Source organism: Leucopleurus acutus (genome assembly GCF_964270905.1).
Source record: "Leucopleurus acutus genome assembly, chromosome: X".
NCBI classification, from domain to species: Eukaryota; Metazoa; Chordata; class Mammalia; order Artiodactyla; family Delphinidae; genus Leucopleurus; species Leucopleurus acutus.
Genome location: NC_139148.1, coordinates 36,535,405 through 36,558,794, shown reverse-complemented (window position 1 = coordinate 36,558,794; position 23,390 = coordinate 36,535,405). Strand labels below are relative to the sequence as shown.

At 37.1% G+C, this 23,390-nt stretch overlaps 1 protein-coding gene across 9 annotated transcripts in view; it reads left to right on the top strand.

Moving 5' to 3' along the window:
- The window catches only part of CASK (calcium/calmodulin dependent serine protein kinase), a 389,761-nt gene that overhangs the window by 139,456 nt on the left and 226,915 nt on the right, over positions 1 to 23,390 (top strand). For all 9 annotated transcript variants that reach the window (XM_082865258.1, XM_082865256.1, XM_082865252.1 and 6 more), the window contains exon 3: positions 15,356 to 15,461. In XM_082865258.1, the coding sequence (XP_082721384.1) occupies positions 15,356 to 15,461 (106 nt within the window). The remainder of the gene's footprint in view (positions 1 to 15,355; positions 15,462 to 23,390) is intronic.

Sequence of the window (23,390 nt, the reverse complement as noted above, 5' to 3'; positions counted from 1 at the left end):
GGATGTGCCTACCTCAGCTGGGGAGACTGTTGAGGAGAACTTTGAGGCAAAGTGTGAGTAGAATTTTGATGAATGAGTTGGTGTTTTTCAGCAGAGAAGGAAGCATACAGAGTATCAAACAGAGGGAGCAGCATTTTCAAGAGCACAGAGAGCATGGGGGAGGGGGAGGGTGGAGTGGGTGTTGTGGTAGCTGCAGGTAGTTCAGGATGGGGGTCAGGGAGGATTATGGGAGAAGTTAGAAAGGAATGTGATATATGTGACAGCCTCCCCCCAAAAAAGAAAAAGGAAAAAGAAAACCTAAATTACTTGACTAAGAAGAGGGAGAACTAGGTTCCTTTCTCAATTATGTTGCTAAATAGCTCTGTGGACCCCAGTTAAGTTGTTTGACTTAAAATCATTTTTAGAAAGCTTTCCAAGCGGAGCTGAGGGATTATAACGTCTTGGTATATAGAATGGAGAGCAATGAAGTTTTTGGAGTAATATGGTAATACCTGTTTTATTTTATTTTTTAATAAATTTATTTATTATTTTTGGCTGTGTTGGGTCTTTGTTGCTGCGTGCAGGCTTTCTCTAGTTGTGGCGAGCGGGGACTAACTACTCTTCGTTGTGATGAGCAGACTTCTCATTGCAGTGGCTTCTCTTGTTGCTGAGCAGGGACTCTAGGCACACGGGCTTCAGTAGTTATGGCACGCAGGCTCAGTAGTTGTGGCTCACGGGCTCTAGAGCTCAGGCTCAGTAGTTGTGGCACATGGGCTTAGTTGCTCCACAGCATGTGGGATCTTCCCGGACCAGGGCTCGAACCCGTGTCCCCTGCATTGGCAGGCAGATTCTTAACCACTGTGCCACTAGGGAAGTCTGATAATGACTGTTTTAGAATAAAACTATGATGACAGTAGTGAGTAGAATGAAAAGAAAGAACTGGAGGTAAAGAAACCCATTAGAAGATCTTTGCTGTGATCCAGACAAGAATCCATGAGGGCTGAAGCTAGGCTAAGTGCAGGAAGGGGCAAATTGTTTTGACAGGTGTTGCAGAAATAGAATGGGCAGGTTTGGGCAGCTGCATATGGCAAGTGGGGGAGAAGTAGTAGCTGGTGTGAGGATGACTCCAGGAGTTGTCCAGAAGAATGATGATGCTGGTAGTCAGTAGGTCACACTCATGCAGCTATGTGGATTCTGTTTTACTTTTTATTTTAACCAGTGTCATTATTAGACACTTCAACTATACCTGCTTTTTACCTTTTTCCCCCCAAATAATTCTTTGGTCAACTTCAGATTCAGTTCCTTATGAGCTATATTACATGGTTTCCAAAAAAATTGTAGATGAAAAATTTCAAAGTAAAAGTAGGTTTAGAACTGTGCAGTAGTGTGGTTTAGTAATTGGATGTTCACGTTGCCAACTTCTTGCCATCAAACTTGGTTTGATTGGCATTTGGTAAAGGTAGGAAAGAATTATTTCCACCAAAAATGGTCAAAGGGAAAGGAAACAAAACTTACTGTGCACATGCTCTGTGTCATGCACCATGGCAAGCACTTTCACGTACTTTATTAATCATCCAGGGCTAACTACAACCAGTATGGTAGCTATTCTCTTACTTTTTCCATTTTATAGATGAGGAAACTGATGTATAGAGTTATAACAGCTACTAAGTGATGGAGATAAGATTTAAAGACAGGCCTTTTGACTACAGATCTGTTGCTCTATTATATCATAACTGCCTCCGGACAGAAGAGTGTTAGCATTTGAAAGGATAAGTGCTAGATCTGTGGAAATAGGTGACCAAACATCCCGGTTTGCCTGGGACTGAGGGCAGGTTCTTGGGACACAGAACTTTCGGTGCTACAACTGGAAAGTCCTGGGCAGACTAGGATGTGTTGGTACTCTTTCTGGAAAAGTCACTTATATGAAATAAACCATTATCTAGAATGACCTGAATAAGGAATTGTTTGTATTTGTTTCCCAAAATATTGAGACATGAATTAGGCCTTTTGTTACTAAGTGACAAATGATTAAGTGAAGAGGGATTAAGGCCCTACCTGACTTCCTTCTCTTGTTTTCACCGGCTCTGCCTTGCTGGGATTGCACTAAACTGTATGTGGATCAGATGCTAGAGGCCTCTGTTTCTATCTCATTTTTTAAGGAAACGTATGTTTTACCCATTCCAAGTCTGATGAAATGGCAAAAGAGCTTTTGAGAAAAACGTCAAGAAAAAGGTAGATTGATTGTAAATGTACATTCTTCTTCTTCTTATTTTTTTTTTTTGCGGTACGCGGGCCTCTCACTGTTGTGGCCTCTCCCGTTGTGGAGCACAGGCTCCGGACGCGCAGGCTCAGCGGCCATGGCTTACGGCCCCAACCGCTCCGCGGCACGTGGGATCCTCCAGGACTGGGGCACGAACCCGTGTCCCCTGCATCGGCAGGCGGACGCTCAACCACTGCGCCACCAGGGAAGCCCCTCAGTCGTTCTTTTATTTATATATTAAACACTATAAATTGCTTTCTGGAGAGAATTTTGGTCCTGCTGGCAGTATTTCCTCGGCAGGCCCCATTCTGCAGACAGGAAGTGTGGGAGGAAGTGGGTAGTAAGGAAGGCTGTCCTACCACATATCCTTGTTGAACTCCTCAGCTGGAACTAAATAAAAATAGAAGGTAAATAAAGGTATCCCCTGCTTTGTTGAAAGTTCACGTCACACCACTTTACTTTTACAAAAGACCTACATTAGTACCTGTTCTCACTGACTGAAAAAAAACTGAAGAGAATTTTGCTTTTATGAAAAAAGATAATTGCTTCTTCACTTCATGTCATTTTGGCATATAGAAGGGTTCATAGAAACTTTCTACTTTCGGGTAGTGGGGGAAACCTGTGTAGATAACATATTTAGGAAAGTGTAAAATACAAGATATGTGAATAACATTGTTTTAGTTAGACATATTAGTTGAATTCCTATCTTATTGCAATAACTTTTTTCTTTTTTAAACTTTATTGAATAAAAATTGATTTAAGTGTACAGTCCAAAGACTTTTAATATATATACAATGAGGTTTTTTTAATTAAAAAATTTTTTTATACAGCAGGTTCTTATTAGTTATACATTTTATACATATTAGTGTATATATGTCAATCCCAATCTCCCAATTCATCCCACCACCACCCCCACTACCCCGCCACTTACCCCTCTTGGTGTCCATACCTTTGTTCTCTACATCTGTGTCTCAGTTTCTGCCCTGCAAACCGGTTCATCTGTACCATTTTTCTAGGTGCTACATATATGCATTACTATGCAATATTTGCTTTTCTGACTTACTTGGCAGTCTCTAGATCCATACACGTCTCAACAAATGACCCAGTTTCGTTCCTTTTTATGGCTGAGTAATATTCCATTGTATATATATACCACATCTTCTTTATCCATTCGTCTGTCGTTGGGCATTTAGGTTGCTTCCATGACCTGGCTGTTGTAAAGAGTGCTGCACTGAACATTGGGGTGCATGTGTCTTTTGAATTATGGTTTTCTCTGGGTAAATGCCCAGTAGTGGGATTGCTGGGTCATATGGTAATTCTATTTTTAGTTTTTTAAGGAACCTCCATACTGTTCCCCATAGTGGCTGTATCCATTTACATTCCCACCAACAGTGCAAGAGGGTTCCCTTTTCTCCACACTTGTTGTTTGTAGATTTTCTGATGATGCCCATTCTAACTGGTGTGAGGTGATATCTCATTGTAGTTTTGATTTGCATTTCTCTAATGATTAGTGATGTTGAGCAGCTTTTCATGTGCTTCATGGCCATCTGTATGTCTTCTTTGGAGAAATGTCTGTTTAGGTCATCTGCCCATTTTTTGATTGTGTTGTTTGTTTTTTTAATATTGAGCTGCATGAGCTGTTTATATATTTTGAAGATTAATCCTTTGTCCGTTGATTCGTTTGCAACTATTCCCTCCCATTCTGAGGGTTGTCTTTTCGTCTTGTTTGTAGTTTCCTTTGCTTTGCAAAAGCTTTTAAATTTCATTAGGTCCCATTTGTTTCTTTTTGTTTTTATTTCCATTACTCTAGGAGGTGGATCAAAAAAGATCTTGCTGTGGTTTATGTCAAAGAGTGTTATTCCTATGTTTTCCTCTAAGAGTTTGATAGTGTCCAGTCTTACATTTAGGTCTCTAATCCATTTTGAGTTTGTTTTTGTGTATGGTGTTAGAGAGTGTTCTAATTTCATTCTTTTACATGTAGCTGTCCAGTTTTCCCAGCACCACTTACAGAAGAGACTGTCTTTTCTCCATTGTATATCCTTGCCTCCTTTGTCATAGATTAGTTGACCATAGGTGCATGGGTTTATCTCTGGGCTTTCTATCCGGTTCCATTGATCTATATTTCTGTTTTTGTGCCAGTACCATACTGTCTTGATTACTGTAGCTTTGTAGTATAGTCTGAAGTCAGGAAGACTGATTCCTCCAGCTCCGTTTTTTTCCCTCAAGAATGCTTTGGCTATTCGGGGTCTTTTGTGTTTCCATACAAATTTTAAGATTTTTTTTGTTCTAGTTCCGTAGAAAATGCCATTGATAATTTGATAGGGATTACATTGAATCTGTAGATTGCTTTGGGTAGTATAGTCATTTTCACGATGTTGATTCTTCCAATCCAAGAACACGGTATATCTCTCCATCTGTTTGTGTCATCTTTGATTTCTTTCATCCGTGTCTTATAGTTTTCTGAATACAGGTCTTTTGTCTCCCTAGGTAGGTTTATTCCTAGGTATTTTATTCTATTTGTTGCAGTGGTAGATGGCAGTGTTTCCTTAACCTCTCTTTCACATTTTTCATCATTAGTGTATAGGAATGCAAGAGATTTCTGTGCATTAATTTTGTATCCTGCAACTTTACCAAATTCATTGATTAGCTTTAGTAGTTTTCTGGTGGCATCTTTAGGATTCTCTGTATATAGTATCATGTCATCTGCAAACAGTGACAGTTTTACTTCTTCTTTTCCAATTTGTATTCCTTTTATTTTTCTTCTCTGATTGCCGTGGCTAGGACTTCCAAAACTGTGTTGAATAATAGTGGTGAGAGTGGACATCCTTGTCTTGTTCCTGATCTTAGGGGAAATGCTTTCAGTTTTTCACCATTGAGAATGATGTTTGCTGTGGGTTTGCCGTATATGGTCTTTATTATGTTGAAGTAGGTTCCCTCTATGCCCACTTGCTGGAGAGTTTCTATCATAACTGGGTGTTGAATTTTGTCAAAAGCTTTTTCTGCATCTATTGAGATGATCATTTGGTTTTTCTTCTTCAATTTGTTAATATGGTGTATCACATTCATTGATTTGTGTATAGTGAAGAATCCTTGCATCCCTGGGATAAATCCCACTTGATCATGGTTTATGATCCTTTTAGTGTGTTGTTGGATTCTGTTTGCTAGTGTTTTGTTGAGGATTTTTGCATCTATATTCATCAGTGATATTGGTCTGTAATTTTCTCTTTTTGTAGTATTTTTGTCTGGTTTGGGTATCAGGGTGATGGTGGCCTCATAGAATGAGTTTGGGAGTGTTCCTTCCTCTGCAGTTTTTTGGAAGAGTTTGAGAATGATGGGTGTTAGCTCTTCTCTAAATGTTTGGTAGAATTCACCTGTGAAGCCATCTGGTCCTGGTCTTTTGTTTGTTGGAAGATTTCAAATCACAGTTTCAATTTCATTACTTGTGATTGGTCTGTTCATATTTTCTATTTCTTCCTGGTTCAGTCTTGGAAGGTTATACCTTTCTAAGACTTTGTCCATTTCTTCCAGTTTGTCCATTTTATTGGCATAGAGTTGCTTGTAGTAGTCTCCTAGGATGCTTTGTATTTCTGTGTTGTGTGTTGTAGCTTCTCCTTTTTCATTTCAATTTTACTGATTTGAGTCCTCTCACTCATTTTCTAGATGAGTCTGGCTAAAGGTTTATCAATTTGTTTATCTACTCAAAGAACCTGCTTTTAGTTTTATTAATCTTTGCTCTTGTTTTCTTTGTTTCTATTTCATTTATTTCTGCTCTGATCTTTATGATTTCTCTCCTTCTCCTCACATTGGGTTTTGTTTGTTCTTCTTTCTCTAGTTCCTTTAGGTGTAAAGTTAGATTGTTTATTTGAGATTGTTCTTGTTTCCTGAGTTAGGCCTGTATGGCTATAAACTTCCCTCTTAGAACTGCTTTTGCTGTATCCCATAGGTTTAGGATTGTCATGTTTTCATTGTCATTTGTCTCTAGGTATTTTTTGATATCCCCTTTGACTTCTTCAGTGATCTCTTGGTTATTTCGTAATGTATTGTGTAGCCTCCATGTGTTTCTCTTCTTTTTGGTTTTTTCCCTGTAATTCATTTCTAATCTCATACTATTGTGGTCAGAAAAGATGCTTGATATGATTTCAGTTTTCTTAAATTTACTGATGCTTGATTTGTGACCCAAGCTGTGACCTATCCTGGAGAATATTCCCTGTGCACCTGAGAAGAAAGTGTAATCTGCTGTTTTTGGATGGAATGTCCTATAAGTATCAATTAAATCTCTCTGGTCTACTGTGTCATTTAAAGCTTGTGTTTCCTTTTAAATTTTCTGTTTGGATGATCTGTCCATTGGTGTACGTGAGGTGTTAAAGTCCCCCAATATTATTGTGTTACTGTCGTTGTCATCTTTTATAGCTGGTAGCAGTTGCCTTATGTATTGTGGTGCTGCTATGTTGGGTGCATATATATTTATAATTGTTATATCTTCTTCTTGGATTGATCCCTTGCTCATTATGTAGTGTCCTTCCTTGTCTCTTGTAACATTGTTTATTTTTAAGTCTATTTTATCTGATATGAGTGTTGCTACTCCAACTTTCTTTTGATTTCCATTTGCATGGAATATCTTTTTCCATCCCCTCACTTTCAGTCTGTATGTGTCCCTGGGTCTGAAGTGGGTCTCTTGTAGACAGCATATATATGGGTCTTGTTTTTGTATCCATTCAGTGAGCCTGTTTCTTTTGGTTGGAGCATTTAATCCATTCACGTTTAAGGTAATTATCGATATGTACGTTTCTGTGACCATTTTCTTTATTGTAATGGGTTTGTTTTTATAGGTCCCTTTCTTCTCTTGTATTTCCCACTTAGAGAGTTCCTTTAGCATTTGTTGTAGAGCTGGTTTGGTGGTGCTGAATTCTCTTAGCTTTTGCTTGTCTGTAAAGCTTTTGATTTCTCCACTGAATCTGAATGAGATCCTTGCTGGGTAGAGTAATCTTGGTTGTAGGTTCTTCCCTTTTATCACTTTAAATATGTCATGCCACTCCCTTCTGGCTTGTAGAGTTTCTGCTGAGAAATCAGCTGTTAACCTTATGGGAGTTCCCTTGTATGTTACTTGTCATTTTTCCCTTGCTGTTTTCAATAAGTTTTCTTTGTCTTTAATTTTTGTCCATTTGATTACTATGTGTCTCGGCGTGTTTTTCCTTGGGTTTACCCTGCCTGGGATTCTCTGCACTTCCTGGACTTGGGTGGCTGTTTCCTTTCCCATGTTAGGGAAGTTTTTCACTGTAATCTCTTGAAGTATTTTCTCAGGTCCTTTCTCTCTCTTCTCCTTCTGGGACCCCTATAATGTGAATGTTGTGTTTAATGTTGTCCCAGATGCCTCTTAGGCTGTCTTCATTTCTTTTCACTCTTTTTTCTTTATTCTGTTCCTCAGCAGTGAATTCCACCATTCTGTCTTCCAGGTCACTTATCCGTTCTTCTGACTCAGTTATTCTGCTATTGATTCCTTCTAGTGTAGTTTTCATTTCAGTTATTGTATTGTTCATCTCTGTTTGTTTGTTCTTTAATTCTTCTAGGTCTTTGTTAAACATTTCTTGCATCTTCTCTATCTTTGCCTCCATTCTTTTTCCGAGGTCCTGGATCATCTTCACTATCATTATTCTGAATTCTTTTTCTGGAAGGTTGCCTATCTCCACTTCATTTAGTTGTTTTTTGGGGGGGTTTATCTTGTTCCTTCATCTGATATATAGCCCTCTACCTTTTCATCTTGTCTTTCTTTCTGTGAATGTGTCACAATGAGTTTAAATATATACACTCTATCATCCCACAGAGTTCCTTCAGCTCCTAACATATACTTTTTTTATGACTTTTAATATTGAAAAGTAATTGAGGTATAAACTGATATATCTCCAATTTTCTTTTGTAAAGTTAGGAGTACCATTTTGAAATAGGTGTCTGGGTTTCATAAGAGTAAAATGCCCCCATCTTTCTCCCTTTTTGTAAAACTCTTTTGGTTTACATTTCCCAAAATGAACAGCAACCCAGGAATTGTACATTCTAGAGTTGTTTAGAACATTGTATTTCTACTTTTATCATGTGCAGAATATGATCTTAATAATGGTCCGTCATATATTTGAGAAAAACTCTAATGCTGGAACTTTATGTGGTTTGGATTTCAGTCATTTCTGCCTTTTTCCTTTATCCACGTAATTAACATCTTTCTATTTTTATTAGTTGAGTTCAGAACAGATTCTCACCAAATTCATGGTTGAGTAACTCCTTGAATTGATGACTCAGAGTTATATCTTGTAAGAGACAGATAATTTGGTTTCATTTTAACCTATTGTTGGCTCTTATGTAAGATAGTTTTGAAAAACATGTTCTTCTTTTAGGACATTTTAACACCTCAGAAGATAAATATTATAAAGATCATTGAATTGGTCACCTGTAATCTTTATTAATATCTAATTAATAAGCTAAATGAATTATAGTACTTCAATATTGATTAAGAATGACCTGGAGTTGTTTTAAATGTGAGTCCCTAGGAAATTAATGACACTTTAATTATTTACCAAACTCATCCTAATGAAGAGTGAGAAGGAAGACAAGTAGTTCTTACAGCAATTGGCTTTATTATAATTTCCTGCTGATAGTTGTTGACAATACATCAAATATAGTGTTGAATTTAGTTTAAATTTGGTATTCAACTGGGCAGGCTGCCTTAATAAATTTATTACACTTATGAGAACTGTAAATTCTTTGGGAAATATATTACCAAAACCCCATTAATTTGTAAATGCTTAATGTAGTCAAGATTGATTTTTAACTAATATATTTGGCTATTTAAGAACAATTTACATCAGTCAAACATCCTCAGTTAATGGTATGCTCCTTATTTTCTTTATCCACCTGACAGATGAGATTTTAGGCCATAAGATTGTATTAAATTGGCAAGAATTCAAAGAAATTAGAAGCTGCTTGGATTTCTGTTTGTATGTGAAAAAAGATAATAAAAATGTGCTAGTAAAATGTGTAAAAGATCAAGGAAATAATGACTTTCCCATTAACCCAGGTTGGTGTGGTGCCCTGTCTGGGCCTCTGGTCATCCACTAGTTGAGAAGGTCAACTTTCTTGATTTATAGGAAGATGGCCTCATTAAAGCCAACCTGACCTGTATTATTGCCAAAGGCAGCTGGTATCTTTAGTCTTCAAATTGGTTATTAGTTAAAGGTTGAGCCCAGCAGCAGAATTTGACTTGGCTGCTATAATCCTTCCAAGGTTCTGCTTAGATCCCTTTCTTAAAATATCCCATGGTTATTAATTTCAGCACACCAAGGAAAAAATGTTGAATCAATAATGACTTTCATTTAGCTGTTTTGTTATTAATGTTGATTCAGATGAACACATTAATACTTGTCCTAATTATTTTATGACTAGATTGGAACATTCTTTATGTGCATTTGGAGCCTGGGTCAGCTCTTAGTGCATTTTAACTATTGAGTTTCTAACAGAAACTGGAAATTCTTTGGAAACAAATTAGAATACTTATATATTTATTAGTAAAAATATCAGTGTCTAATTTCTGATTATCACTGGTGACAGTGCAGCTGAAATATGCTGGTTCTGTAGCAGTCTTGATAGCTTCTCACCCAAGTCAGTGTTACCACATTAACACTGTTATATGATTGGATCTTAAGGGCACATATAAAAACTACATAGCCCCAGGAGCCATTGTGGTATCATGTAGAGAGCACTGGACTTCAGTTATTAGCTCTGCTTCCTCTACTTACTACTTGTGTGATCTCAACCGCTTATGTATCTCACTAAACCTGGGGCCTCAGTTTCCTCCTTTGTAAAGTGAAACTAGATGTACCTACAGGGTTATTATAATTATTAAATGAGGACTTACAGAGGGACACTTAAAATCCCAGATATTATGCTGCATAGTCTAAGGTCATTCAATAAATTTTGAAGGGTCCAAAGGGCTGCTATACAGTGGATGTTGACTACCCTTTTTGTGTTTGGTAGATTAAGCAAGATAAAACGATTAAAAACTACCAAACAAGTAAAGGATTTAGATTAACAATAGTGAAGAAATTCCAGATTTAGTTATTAAGTGATGGATTTGGGTTGTTAAAAGCTGTAGAGTTTACTTCTATGGAAGTGCTTTTTAATAACACGTCTGTTTGGACATAGACTTACAGACATAGAAAACAAACTTATGGTTACCAGAGTGGGTAACAGGGGGTATGGGGGGAAGAGATAAATTAGGAGTTTGGGATTAACATGTACACACTACTATATATAAAATAGATAAATAACAAGGACCTACTGTTTAGCACAGGGAACTATATTCAGTATCTTCTAATAACCTATAATGGAAAAGAATCTGAAAGAGATTATATATATGTATATATTTATAACTGAATCACTTTGCTGTACACCTGAGACTAACACAACACTGTAAATTAACTATACTTCACTTTTTAAAAAAATGGTTAAAAAAATCTGTTTAGATTCTTTTTGGAATGACTGAATGACTTTACAGATAGTTGTGTAAGAAACGCAGAAGAACTCACAATTAAGAGGATAATAATTAAAGCAAGTCAATTTATCCAGAGCTGCACCATTCTAATTTGGTAGCCAGTAGCTACATGTGGCTATTGAGCACTTGAAATACAACTGCTCCCAACTGAGATGTGCTATAAGTATAAAACACACTGGATCTCAAAGACTTAGTACAAAAAGAGAATGTAACATATTTCATTAATACTTTTTAATGTGACTATATGTTGAAATAATAATACTTTGGATATATTGGATTGCATAAAATATGTTAAAATAAATTTCACCTGTTTCTTTTTACTTTTTAATGTGGCTGCTGAAAACATTTTAATTGTATATGTGGTTTGCATTATATTTCTGTTGGATGATGCTGAACTAAATCCTTATTGAATGATTCTGTGAAAGCTGACTCTTAAATTTGACCTTTAAATCTCAGATATTAAGGATGAGATTGTTGCTCCAATGCTAAGAATGTCAGAAAGCATTCCTTTCCTCAGTCACATTTGTAAATACCCAACTTATTTTTGACCCCATGGTCAAATTAGCTTGCTACAGAGTCGTGGCACTCTGAAAGTGGCATCTGACTTTTAAAAGGTAGCATGAAAAATTCTGCTATTCCAAGAACAACTAATAGTAAAATGAATAATAAATACTTTTCAGGAAAATTCTTTTTAAAACAGACCGTCTGAAACGGCTTTCCTAACTCTCCCTCATTTGAGGGGCAGACTGGAAAGGTAGACCCTGGAGGACATAGTTGTTCTACTGTTGTTGGACAGCTCGAACTTCTTAGGAAACTGGTAGGAGTAGTAGTTCTTATGCCATATAGTGGACTGATTCAATTGAAGTGTGTTTCTCCAATTTTGATCAGAAGATCTTATATTACTTTCCATATTACTAGTGCCCCTTTTAAAAGAAAATAAATTGATGAAATATAGGCACATAGTTAAATATAGGGGCACTAAACATAGAAGTAGATTATTTTTTAAATCTTTAAAAACTTCCCTGCAAAATTACAAAATGAAAAAGTACAAGGAAGAGTGGAGGAGTTACCACTCTTCCTTGTCACTATAGATAAAGTAGAACTTCAAAACAGCCATGGTAACTGTGGGTCAGGTGACTCAAAGGAATGTTCTGAGCTAGTATCTATAAGCAGCCAGATAATCACAATTTCAAATCATATTATTATATTATCACCTACTTTCGAATTCCTTCCTGGTCTGCTTCATGAGCTGATTTGTGGGAAAATACTATTTTTAGTTTGCTATATCAGCAAGGAGTTAATAGCAGTTAATACATACATCTTTAATTCACATTCACATCTAAAACAAACATTTTGAGCTTAATATTCTTGGAATCTATAGTTTGAATGCATATATGGTGCATTCATGTTTTGTAAACTGATTTTCTATTTGGGCTGTTTAATACACCCATATAATTGATACTTGAATTACGGAAAATGGTGCCGCAGCTATCCTAGATGTAGGCCATCTTTTGCATCATTGCCCTTATAAATTCAAATACATTTTTATGTTGTTAGTTTTGTGCTATTCAGTCAGTGTTCGGATTTTAGTCCCTGAAATGTCAGATCTGGTGATATTTAAATTGTTTTAATCTTTGGACGCAGGGTCCCCAGCAATCCTTCCTTCATTTTGAGGATGGGTAAAGTGATAAGAGACTAGACCAGGAGCATGTTCAGTTATATACCAAGCAGACATGTGCGTGTCAAAGAGAGGGGTCTTTAGAGCATCCGTTTCTACTTATGATTTTTCAGTATAACAAATATGGCACATGACAAATGGTGAATATGGGGATTGAAACACTGTAGTTACATGAAAGGGGCAAAATTTAAAATAAACTGAAAACAGGAGAAAAGACCAGTGTTCGTTGTGGCAAACACTAAATCTCTCTTTACTTCTTGACTCCAGTGTCAGAGCACTGAATTAAAATCAGACATTTAGCAGAATAGGAAGAAATGGAAAGAGAGAAACTAAGGTGAAAACAGAAGATATGAAAAGGGTGACTTCCAGTAAAACGAGAAGCTGGAGATAAACATTAAAATGAGTACTAAAACTCCTAAGCTTTTCATAGAATCAGAAGGCAGCACAATCTTAAAGGGAGAGAAAAAACTGTGCAGGCATCTGATTTATGTCATCTGGCTTTTCAGCCTGGTCCTCCAGCGCACTTGTCAAAAGCCTTCCCCATACTTATGACTTCCCAGTGCAAAAGCCACACCTACTCACACCTCTCGTCCCCTGGAGGTGGAGACCATGTTTCATGTGTCTCTCATTTCTTCCTTCACAATGAACACTGAAGCACCTTAACCCCCTCAGCCCCACAGTGCTGCACTCCACACAGTCCTTTCACATCCATTCTCTCATTTGAATCTTGCTGCTGCCCTCTGAAGTTGTAGACTGTGTAGGTCGTGCATGACCTATCACGTCCCCCATTTCATTTGCCATAAGGAAGGCATTTTGTAGAGGTTAGCAGTCAGCCGGCAAGTAGTAGTGACAGGGGCTGGACTGGCACCAAGTTTTCCGACTCCAGATCCTATGGGATTTTCATCACTGCCATTTACAAACACACAGTGTTCTCTTCAAAACAACTGCAAAAACAAACAAATCAAACCTTCTTTGACCCTGCTATTCCTTTCTTATTACCAGGATCATGTCTAAACACACCATGGCATTGTGGAAGGACTGACTTTGGAGTTAGACAGGCCAGGGCTCAAAACCTACCCCTTGTAATAGCTATGTGATCTTGAACAAGTTTCAAAGTCTCAATTTCCTCATCTGTAAAATACCTACCTCACAGGCTTGTTGGGACATTAAAAGACAATGACCAGGGATTCCCTGGTGGCGCAGTGGTTGAGAGTCCGGCTGCCGATACAGGGGACACGGGTTCGTGCCCCAGTCCGGGAGGATCCCACATGCCACGGAGTGGCTGGACCCGTGAGCCATGGCCGCTGAGCCTGCGCATCCGGAGCCTGTGCTCCGCAACGGGAGAGGCCACAGCAGTGAGAGGCCCGCATACCGCAAAAAAAAAAAAAAAAGACAATGACCATATTAAGTACTTAGATCAGTGAGAGATAGGATAAATCTAAATTTATTATATAATTGTCTGCATCCTGACTTTGAACCTGACCTCTCCACAGAATTTGATCTTAGAACATTTATGGTCTTTTCTGGTTGAATCTTACAGCCTTTTCTCAGCCTTCTCCAACTACCTATGCCTTAATTCCCCTTATTTCCTTGACTTTCTTAATATTGTATTATTGATTCTTCCTTTTCTGGTGGCTTCTCTTTTGTCATATTTACTGACTTCTTTTCCTCACCTATACCTTGTGTAAATTTTCTAAGGTTCCTTCTGCAGCCATTGCTCTTGTTGACAAGACTAAGTTGAATTAGCAAATCAGAGAGGAGATAATGTTATCTCTTCTGCTTTGTGCAGTATATCCTTAACCTTCGTTCTTTACCTGTCTCCCTTCTATTTCCAAATATAAAAAATGTCACATTGGATTTTATTCATTGGCAAGCAGGTAAAACTCCAGCACTGTTAACACAGGAAGGCTTTAATTATCTCGTTCCATGTAGACATGGCAAGTGATACCTATGCCTAAACTTTTTGTATGATGGTGATGATGATGATGATAATGATGATGAGCATGACAATGAGGATATTAACACTTTTATTTTCCAAATAGTATTGTGTAACTTACACAGTAGTCTTACCTACATTATCTGAATTTGTTCTTGAAAATAACACTGTGGGTAGTGTCCTGAATTATCCAACACATTTTATAGATGATGTAAAAAAAATTCTGACTTTGACGTTGGGAGTAGTGCCTTTTCTGTTTAACCATACTATTTTTTTGCCCCCTATTCCATGTAACTTCCCTGATGTGTGTCTATAAATGCTAGATTTTAGGCTAAAGAATAAACATCATATTCTTAGACAATTTAGGGAAAACTAAGAAAAAGAAGTAAAATTCAAGACAGCAAATTGAGTTATTTATTAGCTGATCAAGAAAGAGTTATAGGGCTTCCCTGGTGGCACAGTGGTTGAGAGTCCGCCTGCCGATGCAGGGGACGTGGGTTCGTGCCGCGGTCCGGGAGGATCCCACATGCCGCGGAGCGGCTGGGCCCGTGAGCCATGGCCGCTGAGCCTGCGTGTCCGGAGCCTGTGCTCCACAGCGGGAGAGGCCACAACAGTGAGAGGGCCGCGTACCGCAAAAAAAAAAAAAAAAAAGAAAAAAGAAAAAAAAAAGAGTTATAAATTTTGAAACCTGTTTACAAGAGTTTGAGGAAAGTATTTGTGCTATTTAGATTTCTTATTAGTAAGAGCTGACTCTAATGTATATAGATTTAAGCTGGCAAGAAATATGAGCAAGTTATATTGTCAAAGAGTTTAAAGGGCAAAAAGTTAAGCTTAGCTTGAACGGGGGATTTCATCTCTATAGTTAGAGGAGTCTTCATGTTACCATAGATCACATCCATTCATTCATCATTCACTCTGATTGTCTTTTGATCCTGCCTAACAAAATGTTATGTGTTTGTTTTGCAGATCTAAAGCGGGAAGCCAGTATCTGTCATATGCTGAAACATCCCCACATTGTAGAGTTATTGGAGACATATAGCTCAGATGGAATGCTTTACATGGTTTTTGAATTGTGAGTGTACATTCTCTTTTCCGAAGGGGCTTAAGTGGTTTTTTTTTGTTTGTTTTAGGGTTAAAGTTTTAAGCAATGTTGATCTTAGATAATGCTGATGCTTTTCTTTTAAAATTTAAAAATACTTGTGAACTCATCTGTTTAGAAAGACCTAAAGTAATAAGAATAAAAGGAATATCTCATCGTAAGGTTCACAATGGCTAAGGAAGCAAAAGTTGGGCATATTCAGTTACCCTCACAGTTTTAGCCTACTTCAGAGAAGAAGAAATAGAGTTCAGAGGAATAGGAGGTCCCAAAATATAAAGTTCTGACTACAAGAGTCTTAGTGAAAAGGATCGGGATGGGAGTAGAGGCCTCCATGTAGCCAGCCTCTCTAGCAACTAAAAGCAAGTAATAACAGACATAACTTCCTCTTTTGATATAATCACCATATTGGCATATGAAGGAAATTCTGTAGACAACCATATATCTTGATTTTAGTAAGCCACTCGACATGTTTCTCACAAAATTTTTGTCAATAAGATGGAGGAATGTGAGCTAAGGATAGTATAATTGGGTAGTTTCATAGCTGGTTGGATGATTGTGTCCAAAGAGATTGTATAAAGCCTTATGGGATGGCATACTATTCTGTTCAAAATTGTAATCGGTGACTTTGATTAGGGTCTCTCACAAGGTGGTAATCAAGGCGTTGGCCAGGGCTGAAGTCATTTTAAGGCTCTGCTGGGGATGGATCTGCTTCCAAGCTCACTCACATGGTTGTTGGAAGCACACTCTCAGACTGAGGGCCTTAGTTCCTCATGTGCTGTTGGCCCAAGACCTCCCTAGGTTCCTTGTCACTGGGCTTCTCTGTAGAGCAGTTCCATGGCAGCTGGCTTCATCAGGGCCAGCAAGCAAGAGCACAAGAGTAGGAACAAGACAGACGTCAGTCTTGTAACCTAATCTCTGAAATCACACACCATCACTTCTGCCATATTCTGTTAGTTAGAAATAAGTCACTAGATCCAGTCCATACACAAGGGGAAGGGATTACACAAGGATGTGAAGACCTGGAGGTGGTGATTACTGGGAGCCTTGTTAGAAGCTGCCCCCTACAGAGGGCTAGCTTAATACATTGAATATCTAGACCAAATTTTAAAATATTTTACAAGTTTGTAGCAAAGGAGCTGAAACAAGGTGAAATTTAAGACCAGTTAATGTAAATTCATTCATTCACATATATAAGTGCAAGATCACTATGAACTTAATTGTAACTGCTTATATGAAAAAGATGTAAGCAATTTAGTTAGTTGTTGCAACAGCTTTAAAAGCCTTGAATGGAACCTGCAGATACCTTAATTAGAAGTGTATAGTATTCAGAACCAAGCCATAGGCCCAGTGTGCTGTGTATTGCTCATTCTCCCTGGAGTGTTCCTGGCATGCTTCCAGAAGGGGATAGCCAGAGTGGGAAAGAGCCTAAGAATTCTGTCATAGAGTCACAGCCTTCAAAATCTTTGTCAGCAGTTCTGCTAAAAGATGTTTGAAAACTGTGTACCTCCACACATATCTTTCAGTTGATATATACAAACTTTTATTGTAAGGATGTAAGTTTTAGTGTTTTGTATATTTTTAAAAATATTTTTTCTTCAAAAATCTCGAGCTGTACCTTTATCTCATTCAATTTATGGAAAATGTCTGCTATGTGACCTAAATTGCAGAGCTAGTCATCATTGTCAAACTAGTCAGCCAAATCAGACTTGCTTTCTGTCAGAAAAAAATCTGACTTCATTTTTCAAATAAAATTAAAGTGTTAATAGACATCACTGTGACAGTCATCTTACTATTGATTTATAATTCTAAACTAGATAAGGTTTTGCCGTGAATATATTGTCTGCATGAAGTAAGGTGGCTCTTCCCTTCCTTTCCAAAGCTGTTTTGCTCTCACAGATGGCTCCCTCCCTCGGTAGCTTTGCATTCCCCCATTGTCTTTTTGAAATTAGGCAGGCTTTTCAGGATGGGTGAGCGGTTTGTCTTTTGAGATGGATTCCTTCAAGTGGAGATACAGAAGAGAACTCAGCAGACCACAGACTTGTTTTCAGACAGACCAAATTATGGCAAATGTAGATATGGCTTAAATGCCTTAAAAATATCCTAATACATGTATCCCCTAGAAGGGCTTTGAGTACTCCCAGAGATACCCAAGTCCCACTTTGAAGACCACTTGGCATGGAAGAGCTGTTGAAAAGATGGGGAGACTTTAGTTACCCAAGAATCTATTGATTTTCTTTTACCTCTATAAGAGTCCCCAGATGAGAAGCCCATGGCAGGTCATGATGGATGTCTTTAGTTCTTTGAAATATGGTCAAATGTAAGAGGATTATGTATTTATTCAGTGTAGGGTGAGGAGCTGTAACTATAATCAACAGGTGGCAGGTATGAATGAAGTGGCTGTCCACGAATGTAGCGGCTGTCTTACAGAGTCTGCCGTTCCTCACTAGAAATGCTCAAGCTAAAGCTGGATCCATCCAAAGGTCCTGAAGGAAAGGTTTTGATTTTGGACTAGAGAGAGCCTCTAACGTCCCTTCCAATTTTAAGATAGTATAATTATTTTCATTTTATTCTTTATTCAAGAAATCTGTTTCTGTCCTTTTTTTTTTTTTTTTTGCGGTACACGGGCCTCTCACTGTTGTGGCCTCTCCTGTTGCGGAGCACAGGCTCCGGACGCGCAGGCTCAGCAGCCATGGCTCACGGGCCCAGCCACTCCGCGGCATGTGGGATCTTCCCGGACCGGGGCACGAACCCGTGTCCCCTGAATCGGCAGGCAGACTCTCAACCACTGCACCACCAGGGAAGCCCTGTCCATATTTTTATTCACTGAGAAAACTAAAAACCAGATTTTGCCATATACTATGAAGTAATGAGCACAGAAAGCCAAATTTTAAAATTTACCTAAATTTCACATTTGCTGTCTGTTTCAAAGGGGTCTAAGTGACAGTATAGTAGAGAGAAGATGATCCTTGGTGTCATAAAACTTGGATTAGTGTCCCACCTCTGTCACTTTTACTAATTATGTGACTTTGGCCATAATCTCTTAACTTTAAAATCTTCATAAGATTATGAAAACTAGATGAGATAACTGTGTGAATTCACCTTATAAAGTGGTGACTTGTTCTACAGTGATAAGGTATTGTTTCCAGTGGATTTAACAGCTTAGTTTTAGTTTCTCAGTATTGAATTATATGGGATTTTTTTATATAGCTAATTTTGTATGATTCAGTTGTGTTTGGAATAATTCATTGATGGCTATATATTGAGAATAAGACCTCATTAAAGTTGCATATTTACCGGCCCCCTAATCTCACTGTTAACCCAAATCACTAGAACATGGCTTCCTAGTTTTTAACCTTTTATTTTGGAAATTTTCAAATAAAAGAAAATAGTATAATGAACTTCAGTGTACCTATCACTGAGCTTCAGTAGTTATCAATACTTTGCCATTCTTGTTCTATCTATCCTTTACTGTTGTCTTTTTTTTCTTGGCAATTTCTAAAGCAATATCATTTCACCTATAAATACTCCTGTTTGTATTTATAAGGACTGTGTGTGTGTGTGTGTGTGTGTGTGTGTAAAATACTGTTGTCATATCTAGCAAAATCAACCATAACTCCTTAGTATCATGTCATAGTCAGTTAATGTTGCTTTCCCTGATTGAACATGAATTTTTAAGGGACCTGTTTCTCAATTTAGAATTGTTGTATTAGCTCTAGGAATCTGGAAGTAGATTATAAATTCACAGTTAAAATAGCTATTTCTCAAAAGGGCTAGAAACAATATAGAAATATAAAATTGTTCTTTTGTATTATCCTTTTTTGTAAATTTACCTTGACAGTTGTCCTTGCCCTGTTTTTTGCATTCCCTTTGATTTCCTCAGTTTAAAACAAATGAACAAACCCAAACCATACATTACTGTAAGATTTAAAGTCCTGTAGATCAAAGAGCAAAGCAGTAAGTTTGTGCATGTCTCCACCTACTGGCTAGGTAAGAGATTGCTTACATAGCTGCAATGTAGACAAGGCTACACCAGAATTTTTCTTGCAGTAGATCTAATGACCCCTGGTATTCAGGGTCTCATTGCTCAGGTTATGGGTTATCTGGATCCTTTCCACAGTTTTCTGACATGACACCAATACAGAGTAGACAGGAAATGGAAAGCAAATGAGATAAGGTCAGTTGACTTTGCTGTTTGTTGGCTGCTTGGAAATAGCTCTGATAATTTTGATGGAGAAAAGGCTAGACCAAACAATATATTTGGGTTATCAGTGAGTTTCTTATTATGGTATCCATATCTTTCTTTGCCACGGACTATCTATAACCAACTCTCCCTTTTCTTCCCTAAACTGAAGTCATGAAATTATATGGCTCAATGTTGTTGCTTATCATGTTAGCCAATCCTTACAACTAGTTGATACAAATGATTTATAAGTTTAAAGCATACTGAAATACAGAGACAGAACCAAAATTTTAGCACTGGATGAGATTAGAGCAGTAGATTTCAAAAGTTAGCATTGGAAAATCCTGAGTAGAGCTCGTTAAACCAGCATGTACCCAGGCCCCAACCCCTAGAGATTCAGTTTCAACAAATGTGGGTCCAGAAGTGAGAGGTCAAGAGATGATTGACCTTTAAAGTAGGGGTAATACTATTTCGAGACTATGTTGTCATTTTTCCCAACACACTCAGTAGTTTGTTACGAATCTGCATGTGTTTATACTATATCTATCGCTTTGGGATTATACTTAAATTAGGACTTGTCTGTAGTGGTTTGCTGTTATTTTTAAAAATAAACATTTAAAACGTAGGTTCAATTTTAAAGACAGGGCTGTGTCATGTCACTCACACACACACACACACACACACACACACACACACACACACACACACACACACACACACACACACACACACACACCCTGCACCCCACCAAAAATTAAATGTTTATTTCTAAGTCACACATCAAAGCTTACATTTAGTAATGTCTGATACTTGAAGTTAAGCTGCAAATCCTAAATTGGCTGGCCAAGAAATTTTAATTACCTTATTATAGAATGATTACATATACCACAGGGAGACTGTACAGTAATTAAATATGGTCTTAAAACATTTCTGACATGAAAACAATAGTTTGTATCTTTTAAAATAATATTAACAGTTTGTATTTTTGAAGCTCACAAAGGAGATAGACTGAAAGCTCTTTATTTATTTAAATTTTATTTTTAAAATTTTATTTTTAGTCTGGTGTTTATGCTCAGGGAAGGGAATGTTTGTGGAATTCATTTATACTGATAGAGTAGAACTGATTACTACTTACCAGCAAATTTGCCACTTAAGAGAAAATATATTTGTTTCATATCAAGCCAGAAAAATCTGGACTATAGCATTTTAATTTATATGAACATTTGTACATATTTTTATAGCTAATTTTATCTATTTTGATTTTTTGTTTTTATGGGTAATGATAGAAATTGCTATTCATTCATTCAGCACATATTTATTGAATGCCTACTTAAGTGCTGGGTAATAGGAAATGGTTGGGAAATACTGCTTGGTCCTAGTAAACATTAGAAACTTGATATGGTAATTCAGTAAGCTAAGATACAAGAAAGGACCTAGCTGAGTGACTGTGTAGGCCTTTGATAAATGCTAGTTGAAAGAAAACAACTTCTGTGTCATTAACTTTTTAAAATTAAACATTTCTCTTGACTTAGGTTTACCACTATACTAAATGTTTAGTTGCATTTTAGTTTTAAGAACTATGTGTCAGGGATACCCAAGACCATTCCCAGGTCTGATGATTCATTACGAGGACTCACAGGACTCAGCATATAGGCATATTCACAGCTATGATTTATTAATAGCTAAAGGGTATAAAGCAAAATCAGCAAAAGGAGAAAGTGCATGAATTGAAGTCCAGGGGTAACAAGGCACAAGCTTCCAAGGGTCTTCTGCCAGCAAACATTTGTGACTACACATGTGAGATGTTGTCTATCAGGGAAGCTCATTAGAGACTCAGAGTGCAGGGTTTTTGTCGGGGGCTTGTCATGTAAGCACCCTCTGCCTGGTGCATACCAAATTCCAGACTCCCAGAAAGAAAGCGGGTGTTCAGGATAAATCATATTGTTTGCACAAGCAGTTTAGACACAGTGAGCCACTCTTTTCAGTTAGGAGGGGAGGAACCCCTCCAAGTTCCCAGATGCCAATCAAGAGCCAACCTTGTAGGCAGGCCTTGCAAGCCTTTTGAGAGATAGTAGTTAGGCCTGGTTAAATACTTAAATAGTTAACTCTTTTCTGCACAAACTAAAGTAGAGATCAGCAGGAGAAGGGTTTGAGTTAATAAACTCCTGGATCTGCAAACAAAATATACTTACCTATAAAGATAATTGCAGAGTTTGGGGTTTTAAAAAAACTTTTAACTGTAATTACTGTATCATTTTGATATCTATTGGGAAAAAAATGTAGGTGTCCCAATTTTTGTATAAAACAAATCCTAGATTGAGATGTTACAGTGTAGAATAGATATTAAGCTTTGAATACTTCAGGAAGCAAACTGCATCCTGACTCCTACTATCTTAGAAATGTATTTGAAGTTGTCAGTCTCGTAATTTTTTTATATATGAAAGCTCATCTTCAACCACTAAAATAATTTTGAATAAATTTATGTACATATAAAATAGGAAGAAAAGTCAGTTAACTTTCTGTTATTTAAAAGAAGTAGTTCATTTAAAATGAAAATTATAAGTTATTTTTAGTGTAATATACATTCTTTGTACAAATTTAGAAATTATGGAAAATTATAATGACAAAAATAATACCATTTGCAAAAGGTAATCACAGCGAGCATTTCAGAACATTTCCTTCTATGTATAGTCATGATCACAGTTGCACTAAATAGAGATCATTTTATATATGCAATTTTGTATCCTGATTCGTTTAGCTTAATAATTTTAAACATTTTATTATACCATTAAATACTTTTTAGATACGACATTTTAATGGCTGCATTAAGATATCTGAACTATATGAATGTGCCATATTTAATATTTTCCCTAAAGTTGGACATTTACACTGTTTTCTGTATTAGAAATAATGTTATGATTAATAATATTCTTGTACATAGTTACTTGTGCTCACCCCCGATTGCCTATTTTCTCAAGATAAGTTTTTAGGAGTAGAATTACTGGATATTAGAATTAGTGTATGAATGCATACAAACATCTACATCACACATAGATTTAACCTTTTTTAATAGAATGTATTACATTTAGAAAAATGCATACACAGAACTATACAAACATAAAGAATTATTGTAAACAGCCACGTACAACCCAAGTCAAGAAATTTTAAAACTGCCAGCACCTCAACAGCCCTCGAATTCCCCTTTCTGATCATAACCCCCTGCCTCTCTCAGAATTAACTTTACTCTAGACTTCACTTCCATGTTTTTATATCTATACCATCTAAATAGGTATCCCTGAATAGTGTAATTCAGTGTTTTCTATCTTTTTAATCTTTACTTACATGCAGTCATAGAGTATACACGTTTTTTGGTCTGTGAGAATATCCAGGTTAGTTTGATCTCCTTCACTTTGTTGCTATATAGTGTTAGTGAACAAACATTCACAAGTTATTTATTCATGTAAATGTTAATATGTATTTGGGTTGTTTCCAGATTTGGCCATTTGAACAATACTGTTGTAAACAATCTTGTACCTGTATCCTGGTGCACCTAAGTAAACGTTCATATAGGGTGTAGACGTAGGAGTGGAATTAATAGGTTTCAGAGTATGTACAGCTTCAGTTTTCCTAGATAATACCAAGCTATTTTCTAAATAAACTGACCCTTTACCAATGGTATATGCCTCTCTAAGGTGATCCAAGTCCTAGTTTTCCTGTCACTG